This window comes from Salmo salar, chromosome ssa07, assembly GCF_905237065.1.
Source record: "Salmo salar chromosome ssa07, Ssal_v3.1, whole genome shotgun sequence".
In the NCBI taxonomy this organism is placed as follows: Eukaryota; Metazoa; Chordata; class Actinopteri; order Salmoniformes; family Salmonidae; genus Salmo; species Salmo salar.
Genome location: NC_059448.1, coordinates 56,640,599 through 56,651,535, shown reverse-complemented (window position 1 = coordinate 56,651,535; position 10,937 = coordinate 56,640,599). Strand labels below are relative to the sequence as shown.

The 10,937-nt window shown below is 42.5% G+C and overlaps 1 protein-coding gene across 1 annotated transcript; it reads right to left on the bottom strand.

The window, feature by feature from the left end:
• Positions 1-4,530: 4,530 nt before the first annotated feature.
• On the bottom strand, positions 4,531-10,937 carry LOC106609710 (GTPase IMAP family member 9-like). The gene is made up of 3 exons (XM_045722521.1): positions 10,829-10,937; positions 9,807-10,103; positions 4,531-5,812 (listed from the first exon to the last, which is right to left on the bottom strand). Exons 1-3 carry the CDS (start codon positions 10,935-10,937, stop codon positions 5,040-5,042), a joined length of 1,179 nt encoding a protein of 392 aa, XP_045578477.1. The 3' UTR covers positions 4,531-5,039.

The window sequence follows — 10,937 nt, the reverse complement described above, 5'->3', positions numbered from 1 at the left end:
GGCTTTCTCCTATAGAGCTCCATTTTTATGGAATGGTCTGCCTACCAATGTGAGAGACGCAGACTCAGTCTCAACCTTTAAGTCTTTACTGAAGACTTATCTCTTCAGTAGGTCCTATGATTAAGTATAGTCTGGCCCAGGAGTGTGAAGGTGAACGGAAAGGCTGGAGCAACGAACCGCCCTTGCTGTCTCTGCCTTGCCGGTTCCCCTCTTTCCACTGGGATTCTCTGCCTCTAACCCTTTTACAGGGGCTGAGTCACTGGCTTACTGGTGTTCTTCCATGCCGTCCATGGGAGGGGTGCGTCACTTGAGTGGGTTGAGTCACTGACGTGGTCTTCCTGTCTGGGTTGGCGCCACCCCTTGGGTTGTGCCATGGCGGAGATCGTTGTGGGCTATACTCGGCCTTGTCTTAGGACGGTAAGTTGGTGGTTGGAGACATCCCTCTAGTGGTGTGGGGGCTGTGCTTTGGCAAAGTGGGTGGGGTTATATCCTGCCTGTTTGGCCCTGTCCGGGGTATCATCGGATGGGGCCACAGTGTCTTCTGATCCCTCCTGTCTCAGCCTCCAGTATTTATGCTGCAGTAGTTTGTGTCGGGGGCTAGGGTCAGTCTGTTACATCTGGAGTATTTCTCTTGTCTTATCCGGTGTCCTGTGTGAATTTAAATATGCTCTCTCTAATTCTCTCTTTCTCTCTTTCTGTCTTTCTCTCGGAGGACCTGAGCCCTAGGACCATGCCTCAGGACTACCTGGTATGATGACTCCTTGCTGTCCCCAGTCCACCTGGCCGTGCTGCTGCTCCAGTTTCAACTGTTCTGCCTGCGGCTATGGAACCCTGACCTGTTCACCGGACGTGCTTGTTGCACCCTCAACAACTACTATGATTATTATTATTTGACCATGCTGGTCATTTATGAACAAACATTTTAACATCTTGACCTTGTTCTGTTATAATATCCACCCTGCACAGCCAGAAGAGGACTGGCCACCCCTCATAGCCTGGTTCCTCTCTAGGTTTCTTCCTAGGTTTTTGGCCTTTCTAGGGAGTTTTTCCTAGGGAGTTTTTCCTAGCCACCATGCTTCTTTCACATGCATTGCTTGCTGTTTGGGGTTTTAGGCTGGGTTTCTGTACAGCACTTTGAGATATCAGCTGATGTACGAAAGGCTATATAAATAAATTTGATTTGATTTGATTTTGATTTGATTTGATTTAAGCTTAAACCAAGTAGGCCCATCTTAAACAACAACATATGAGAAATATATATTTTTAAAAACTTTCTTCAGCCTCTCACTTTGTAATTTTACATTATTATCAAAGGTATGCTATAGGATAATGTGTAGCCTATAGATGTATATGAATTGACAAACCATAGTAGTGATTTTCAGACTTTATAGTTGTTCATCTGGAGTTACACTGCTCACAATTCATGTAAATACTTTCTTAAAATAGATCAACATAACAATTTTTTGTTAATACATTATCTTATTACACCCTTTAATTGGTATTTGGTATTTTATTAGGATCCCCATTAGCTGTTGAGAAAGCAGCAGCTACTCTTCTTGGGGTCCACGCAAAACATGACATAATACAGAACATCAATAAACAAGAACAGCTCAAGGAGAGAACTACATAAATATAAAAACAGCACACGTGGCCTACATATCAACACACACACACAAACTATCTAGGTCAAAAAGGGGAGAGGCGTTGTGCTGTGAGGTGTTGCTTTATCTGTTTTTTAAACCAGGTTTGCTGTTCATTTGAGCAATATGAGATGGAAGCGAGTTCCATGTAATGATGGTTCTATATAATACTGTACGCTTTCTTGAATTTGTTCTGGATTTGGGGACCGTGAAAAGACCCCTGGTGGCATGTCAGGTGGGGTGTGTTTGTCAGAGCTGTGTGTAAGTGGACTATGCAAACAATTTTGAATTTTCAACACATTAATGTTTCTTGATGCAGTTACTCTCATCAACTATTAGCAAAGAGAGACTGGCATCCATAGTATTTATATTATCCCTTTGATTACAATGAAGAGCAAGACGTGCTGTTCTGGGACAACTACAGCTTAACTGGGTCTTTCTTTGCAGCACTTGACCACATGGCTGGACAATAAGAAAAATAAGACTAAACTTAAGCCTGCACTCTCTTTTTGGAGTGTGGTACAAAAAAATATATTTACTATGGACAGACCACTCTCGAACCAATGAATCTATATGTTTTAACGATGAGAGTTTACAATCTAAGGTAACAATAAGTAATTTAGTCTCTTTAACTTGTTCAACAGCCACATCATTCATTACCAGATTCAGCTGAGGTGAGGTCTAGAACTTAGAGAATGATTTGTACCAAATATTATGCTCTTAGATTCAGAGACCAGTTCATTACTGGTCAACCATTCCAAAACAGACTGCAACTCCTTGTTCAGGGTTTCAGTGACTTCATTAGCTGTGGTTGCTGACACTTACAGTGAGGGGAAAAAAGTATTCGATCCCCTGCTGATTTTGGACATTGCCCACTGACAAAGAAATAACCAGTCTATAATTTTAATGGTAGGTTTATTTGAACAGTGAGAGACAGAATAACAACAAAACAATCCAGAAAAACGCATGTCAAAAATTGTTATAAATTGATTTGCATTTTAATGAGGGAAATAAGTATTTGACCCCCTCTCAATCAGAAAGATTTCTGGCTCCCAGGTGTCTTTTATACAGGTAACCAGCTGAGATTAGGAGCACACTCTTAAAGGAAGAGCTCCTAATCTCAGTTTGTTACCTGTATAAAAGACACCTGTCCACAGAAGCAATCAATCAATCAGATTCCAAACTCTCCACCATGGCCAAGACCAAAGAGCTCTCCAAGGATGTCAGGAACAAGATTGTAGACCTACACAAGGCTGGAATGGGCTACAAGACCATCGCCAAGCAGCTTGGTGAGAAGGTGACAACAGTTGGAGTGATTATTCGCAAATGGAAGACACACAAAAGAACTGTCAATCTCCCTCGGCCTGGGGCTCCATGCAAGATCTCACCTCGTGGAGTTGCAATGATCATGAGAACGGTGAGGAATCAGCCCAGAACTACACGGGAGGATCTTGTCAATGATCTCAAGGCAGCTGGAACCATAGTCCCCAAGAAAACAATTGGTAACACACTACGCCGTGAAGGACTGAAATCCTGCAGCGCCCGCAAGGTCCCCCTGCTCAAGAAAGCACATATACATGCCCGTCTGAAGTTTGCCAATGAACATCTGAATGATTCAGAGGACAACTGGGTGAAAGTGTTGTGGTCAGATGAGACCAAAATGGAGCTCTTTGGCATCAACTCAACTCGCCGTGTTTGGAGGAGGAGGAATGCTGCCTAACCCCAAGAACACCATCCCCACCGTCAAACATGGAGGTGGAAACATTATGCTTTCGGGGTGTTTTTCTGCTAAGGGGACAGGACAACTTCACCGCATCAAAGGGACGATGGACGGGTCCATGTACCGTCAAATCTTGGGTGAGAACCTCCTTTCCTCAGCCAGGGCATTGAAAATGGGTCGTGGATGGGTATTCCAGCATGACAATGACCCAAAACACACGGCCAAGGCAAAAAAGGAGTGGCTCAAGAAGAAGCACATTAAGGTCCTGGAGTGGCCTAGCCAGTCTCCAGACCTTAATCCCATAGAAAATCTGTGGAGGGAGCTGGTTTGAGTTGCCAAACGTCAACCTCGAAACCTTAATGACTTGGAGTAGATCTGCAAAGAGGAGTGGGACAAAATCCCTCCTGAGATGTGTGCAAACCTGGTGGCCAACTACAAGAAACGTCTGACCTCTGTGATTGCCAACAAGGGTTTTGCCACCAAGTACTAAGTCATGTTTTGCAAAGGTGTCAAATACTTATTTCCCTCATTAAAATGCTAATCATTTCAAAACATTTTTGACATGCGTTTTTCTGGATTTTTATGTTGTTATTCTGTCTCTCACTGTTCATATAAACCTACAATTAAAATTAAAGACTGATAATTTCTTTGTCAGTGGGCAAACGTACAAAATCAGCAGGGGATCAAATACTTTTTTCCCTCACTGTATATGGTTGCATCATTAGCATACATGGACACATAGGCTTTGTGTTAATGCCAGTGGCAGGTCATTGGTAAAAACAGAAAAGAGTAGAGGGCCTAGAAGGATGCCCTGCGGTACACCACATCCTGCATGTTTGACATTAGAGAGGCTTCCATTAAAGAGTCTGAGTTCTATTAGATAGATAGCTCTGAATTCACGATATGGCAGGTTGACAAGCCATAAAAGATAAGTTCTCAACAACAGGTTATGGTCAATAATATCAAATGCTGTTCTGAAAACTAGCAGTACAGCTCCCACAATCTTCTTACTATCAATTTCTTTCAACCAATCATCAGTAAGTTGTGTAAGTGAAGTACTGTGCCCCTGCCCAGTCATGTGAAATCCATAGATTAGGGCCTAATGAATTTATTTAAATTGACTGATTTCCTTATATGAACTGTAACTGAGTAAAATCGTTGAAATTGTTGCATGTTACGTTCATATTTTTGTTCAGTATAGCATTGTATGCCTTATTATTAACCAATATGGCATGTTCATGACAGTGTATCTGATTAGGTGAAACAATAAACAAACAATCTCTTTACAAAAATACATATATATTTTTTGTTAGATTATGCTTGAATTTCATACCACCATGACTTCATTTGAGGTTACCGTAAGCTTGGACCTCAATCAGCATGTCATACCACAGTTCATATTCACCTTTCTCTTCATACTGTATTCACAACATTCTGAATTGTAATACATAGCATGACATTTTAACTAATGTGCATCTAAAATAATAAAGAAAAATGTTGATTAGAGAAGGAGAGATTTCCTACCCAAGTACTATATTATGTTATACTACCGTAAGCTAAATGGTAAAGATATCATAATTCACATCAGTGGAGGTAGTCACAGATTGTGTTCCTCGTGGAGAGGAAATAGCCACAGCTATGCTTAATTATTCGTCATCTTCTAAATCAAGTATTTTTTTTTATTCAATTACTCTCTGCAGCAATTCAGCAAGGAATGTGAATTCGTATGTTTGGAGCTCTGCCAATTCCCTTGTCATATTTTGCTGGTTAATCATTCTCTCTGCCTCCTGATACATTTTCTCAGTGAAGTGCTTTCCTCCATTTCCTGCCACCATGTCATCAATCTTCTTGATCAGCTCAACAACTTGACTTCTATTCCCATTTCTGTTGTTGAAAACATGGAATCTGTTGCCACATCGTTGAATCACTTCTTGAAGCTTTGGATGACCGGTGCGTACATACGTTTGTATTGTTTGACCCTGAAGTTCATCCCCACGAGTAAACAGTACAATCATGTGATTGGAGGCCTCTGGTCCAAAGATTTCCTCCAGGGCCTCAATCGAATTCTGCTCCTCTTTGGTGAATCTTCCTACCTGAATCACCAGCAGGAAGACGTGAGGACCAGGGCTTGAAACCTGAATACACTTCACTATCTCGTTTTTGATATCTGCAGCTTTTTTGCCTGTATCTAAAATCCCTGGTGTATCCACCACATGAATCCACCTATCACCCTCTTGAACTTGATGCATTTCACAAGTCCCAGTCACAGAGTTAGCGCTGGGATGAGATTTGAATATGTTTTTGCCCAAAATGGTGTTTCCAACAGCACTTTTCCCCACTCCAGTTTTCCCAATCATCACAATTCTCAGGCCAGGACCTGAAAAGAAAGAATTAATGCTTAGTGACCTATTCAGTGAAAACAAATCTCCTGCTAAACATCCTTCTTCTTGTGCTGGAAGAAATTGGATTCATACACTCAACAATATTTCCTGTGTGACACTAAAGAAACAACTGATAAAAAGCTACAGTATAGTTAGCTTTCTTTTTTACATATTTTTTTTTTTTACATTTTATGACTTTTCTCATCAATACCTCTTCAACGGTACGTGCAGGAAGTATATAAATGACATATTCTGAATCAGCTGACGATAGCGAACAAGTTGCACTGCTTGCTTTTGCAATTCTGTGTCGTATTTTCTTTTTGGATGTGAAATATAGCTGAAGTGTTGCTCTCCTCTCCTCTTTTGCTCTCCAAACGTGCAGAGAGCAGGTGGGTCACCAGGTGCCCGTGGTTCCTGGCAGTGGGGCTATAGAGGTCTGAGTGGGAGTAAGTTGTACTCTCATAGCCCAGGGAGAGGGCAGGTAGGCAGGTAGGCAGGCAGTGCAGCCAGGGAGTGTGGGTCTAGAGGCCTGGAGGTCTATGGGGGAGAGGTCACCAGGTCAGTGGGGGCATGCCTGGAGGTCAGGTAGGCCCCAGAGAGAAGGCCCATGTGAGTAGGTGTATGAGTGACACTGTACTTCATGTAGAGATTGTCAGTTCTGTTCCCCCTTTTTTTGGCCTACTGGGCCTATGGTGTGTGGAGGGCTGGCTGAGGCATGGAGCTGGGGCTTGGTGAGTGACAGTCTCCTTCTGGGGGCAGAGCAGGGTCCCTGGGGTGGCCCCAGCCCTCCCTGGCCCTTTCTCTGGGGCAGGGAGTTGGTTGGATGGAGTCCCCTGGCGGCTGTACATGGGTCGCCCCGTGCAGGCCCTAGCCCCCCCTGGCCCTCTCTCCCCAACTCTGGGGCTCTGGAGCTCTCTCATTCAATTCAATGAAGCGGGATAAAAGGCAGGAGTGCCTATGACCCTTTTTAGATATCTGATGGGAAAAAGGAAACCGCACACTGCTCTTGATAGTATCACTGATCTTTAATAAACTTACGTATCGGCCTCACGGTCTTCGTTAGAGCTTTTGTGAAATTCTTAAATTAGCACCCTTATGTAGACCTAGCCCCACCCACATCCGTTCCACGCATGGAAAGGGGTTGGAGGCAAAGGAAAAACAAATAAGTGCTACCAAATATAACAATATGCATTTCATAAATTTTCGAATACAGTGTGTAAATAAGACGTATTAAACGCGTCTGTAAAACCACAATGAGGATATAGACCCACCGAGCAAGTTTTCATAAATCATTGGGTACAGCGTAAGAAAAAACGTCAGAGTAATCTGAAATAGGGGCATAATTCAGGGTTCAAATTCACAACATAACATACATAGGCATTTCATCATTAAGTCCTTTAGGAAATAATGTCTGGAGGGTGAAAATTCAAAAATATTATCTTTTGCTCAGAGTATTATTAATATCACCTCCCCTGTCTGATATCTTGACTTTCTCTATGCCACAAAATCTAAAGGTGGAAATGTCATGTTTTAGGTCATTAAAATGTACTGCGACTGGATAATCCCTGTCGTTTCTCCTGATTGAATTTTTATGTTCACTGATTCTCTGTTTGAGAGGACGAGAGGTTTTACCTACATAGCAAAGCCCACATTGACATTTAATAATGTAGATAACATGGGTGGTGGAGCACGTAATAATGTAATTTATTTGGAACCGTTTTCCTGTATGTGGGTGGCAGAAATATTCTCACTTCATATTGTCGCACTGTGCGCATCCTCTGCATTTATAGCTACCATTTGGAAGAGGGCGTAAAAGAACCTGTCTGATTTTCTTTTGTGGCTGGCTGTTGGCATTGACCAATTTATCGCGTAAATTGCAACCTCTCCTATATACAATAAGTGGCGGATTTTTAAATTCATTCGGCAAAACTGGGTCCGCCACAGTGTTTCTTGACCGCATCTCCCACTTTTCGCGAGTTCAAAGTATATGTGGTTGTGAAAGTCAACATTACAGTGTTCTTTAGCTTTAGCGGGTCTTTTTTGTAGCAGTTCATCTCGTGTTTTCCCAATACCAAATTGAGAGCTTCATCCACACATTGTGGCGAATAGTCTCTTCTTAGAAACCTAATGCGCATCTCCGCTGCTTTTCTAGATAATCCTCTGTGGCGTGGCATATACCGCGCAGTCTGAAAAACTGGCTTCTCCTCTTTAGATATCCAAATGGTTACCCACTGCAGTTTACAGCTTTTTTTCTTTCATAAAAGTCATGTGTTGGAAGTAATTTACGTTAAGGAAGTATATTTTATTAAAAGTCCATTTGAATTAATTGAAAACCGCTAAAGTAAAAAAATACTAAAGTAATATCCGTACATACAAGTCTCTGCACAGTTGAGGTCACAACTGTACACTTTTTTTTATCCCCTCAAAGTTTCAAATATATAGTTGTAATTATATGCCTACAAAGCTTTTTGATTAAACACCTATTTATTGCCCAGAACTGTACAATCGCTGCGTCACTACGGGTTGTGTTGTTAGATATTTCTTTTGAGACTGAAAAAACAGAGGTACAGTTGGAAAACATCAGTGCAAGAATAGTAATTTTTTTCTGGAGTAAGACAGGAGGAAAACAGGATTTTACTGGTGTTTGCTCTACTGTGAAATGTGTGTAGCAGACGGAAAATGTTGCTCGATATGGTTTAAATATATTCTGGAATACTGTTTGGTAATGTTCTTAGACTCAATTGTGTGTCCCTTGCAATGGTATCACATTACTAATGCAACACATCCTACAGAAAGATCTAAGACTGTTCTTGTTGTTTTAACTAGGTTATGGAGGAAAATTAAGCATCGTTCTGTTTGGAAAGAAAGGAGCTCCAAAGAGTTCAATAGGAAATCTAATCCTACAGAAAACCGATAGAGATGGCTTTACCCATGATACGGAACTAAGTGAGCTGAGAGAGAATGAATTATATGCTGCAATCAACACCCCAGACATGTTTGGAGAAGCCAATAATCCAGACCAGCAAATTATCGACTGTATGGCACTTTCATACCCCGGCCCTCATATATCCCTGCTTGTGATTCAAGATGGGCATGATACACCAGAGGAGGTTAAACAGCAAGTTGTTCACCTACAAGATACCTTTGGAGAAAAGATTACAGAAAACATGATAGTTATATTACCATGCGGTGTTGAAATCTTTCCGCAGGCAAGTTATAGCAATCAAAACATGAAATATCCCCTGAAAATCTTTAACAGTTCTAATGATCTGCACAAAAAGTTACAAATGGACCGTAAATTCTTCAACTACACCTACGAAAAATACAGTGAAGGTGTTGTACTAAAAAGAAAGGAAACACTGTCGGAAAAGAGAAAGGCCCAAAAGATGTAAGACTAAAATAAATTAATTACATTTTATATTTTCTAATATTGTCAAAGTCACTAAAAGCTATTATATATTTGTTATGGCTTATTTCCCCTCATTAAAATGCAAATCATTTTATAACATTTTTGACATGCGTTTTTCTGGATTTTTTTGTTGTTATTCTGTCTCTCTGTTCAAATAAACCTACTATTAAACTTATAGACTGATCATTTCTTTAAGTGGGGAAACGTACAAAATCAGCAGGGGATCAAATACTTTTCCCCCCCCACTGTAGATCCACGGTAACGACTAATCTTCAGAGTCACAGTTCTGGCACACATAAATTGCCTGGCCTGAGGTGCAAGCATCATGGGCCCATTTGTTGCATCTCACACACTTCACCCAAGTCTCCTTTGGAAGGCTGTTTGAAAATGGCTCCACACAGACGAGGCAGAAGCACTCTTCATCTGATGATGACTCTTCTACGATTTGGATTTTTTTTAACTGCCTTGTTCTTTGCAGATCCAGATTTTGACTCCCCTGCTTTCTTTGGGAAACAGCCTTTTGCTAAATTGTGCCTTATTCTTTTCCATTTCTAGTGCCTGCTTCACTGTTGTGTCAGTTAGAATTGCTGTTTTTCTGGGGGCAGCTTTTGGATATGGCCGGATGTCCTCTGGAGTTGGTAGTCCACTGTCAGCACTGGCATTGCTGGGCAAGGGTGTGCTGGTGCTAGCATAAGAACTGGGCAGGTCTGTGTCTAAGCTCATGCTAGGCAGGGCTGGAATGTTGCTGGGGCCTGGCAGGTTGGTGCTGCGGCCTGGCAGGGCTGGAATAGTGCTGGGGCCTGGCAGGTTTGTGCTGGGGCCTGGCAGGGCTGGAATAGTGCTGGGGCCTGGCAGGTTTGTGCTGGGGCCTGGCAGGGCTGGGATGTTGCTGGGGCCTGGCAGGGCAGGGTTGGTGCTGGGACCTGGTAGGGTTGGGTTCTGAATGGGGCGATCTGTAATGTAGGATGGCGCAAACTTGGTTTCCAGAAATACATCCCTGTTGTAAGGTTGTACCCCAGCCAGCCTGAATGTTCAAGGGGGTTGCAGCCAGAGGATAGGCGATTGCCACAATCCCAGGAATGTCATAAATTGACATTGTCTTCCCGGGATTGTTCCTCATCCAGGCATCCCATTCGGTGTTGATGTGCCTCTAGCGGCCTGTAGACAGACCTGTCTAAGGGTTGAAGCCGATGAGAGCAATGGGGTGGGAAAGACAGCATAAGTATGCCATTTTCTTTGGAATAATTGAGTCCATCAATGGACAGATGAGACTTGTGGTTTTGTCCAAAAGGAATAAACAGGGCTTCTCCTTTGAGCACTTTGTATGCTCGACGAAATGTTTCAGGAAGTCAACAAAGTACACATCTTTCATCCACCCAGAGGGATTTGCCCCTCCTTTGCTGCTGGGTGGCCCATTGATCAGGAAATTATTGTGGAAGTTGACACGGGGGAATATAAAATATGGAGGTATACTATTCCCTGTGGCTGAGACAGCACAGGCCAGTGTGACGTGGGTTCCCCTTTCAGCGGAGGTCAGTGACCCTACTTGTTTGAATCCACATCCACATCACCCCAGTTTCATCTACGTTCCATATGCCTCCTGGTCCAAATTGATATCTCTGTAGCACTTTTGCTACATTATCGAAGAAAAGCTTAACATTTTCTCTGTTGAAGCTACTTGCCCTGGCAAGGCTAGTTGCCTCTGGCTTTCTCAGCGACAGCGTTGGGTGACGCTTAAAGAAGCCTGTAAACCACTCCGAGCTGGCCTTTTCTTTTTCTGCCCACAT

What these genes read in the sequence shown, in the direction of transcription:
- LOC106609710 (XM_045722521.1), bottom strand. Translation starts at nt 10,937, where the DNA reads ATGTGGGCAGAAAAAGAAAAGGCCAGCTCGGAGTGGTTTACAGGCTTC. An exon ending in AACTAGCCTTGCCAGGGCAA is followed by an intron (nt 10,104 to 10,828) that starts GTAGCTTCAACA and finishes CCTACATTACAG; the next exon opens with ATCGCCCCATTCAGAACCCA. An exon ending in ACCCTTGCCCAGCAATGCCA is followed by an intron (nt 5,813 to 9,806) that starts GTGCTGACAGTG and finishes AATTTCTTCCAG; the next exon opens with CACAAGAAGAAGGATGTTTA.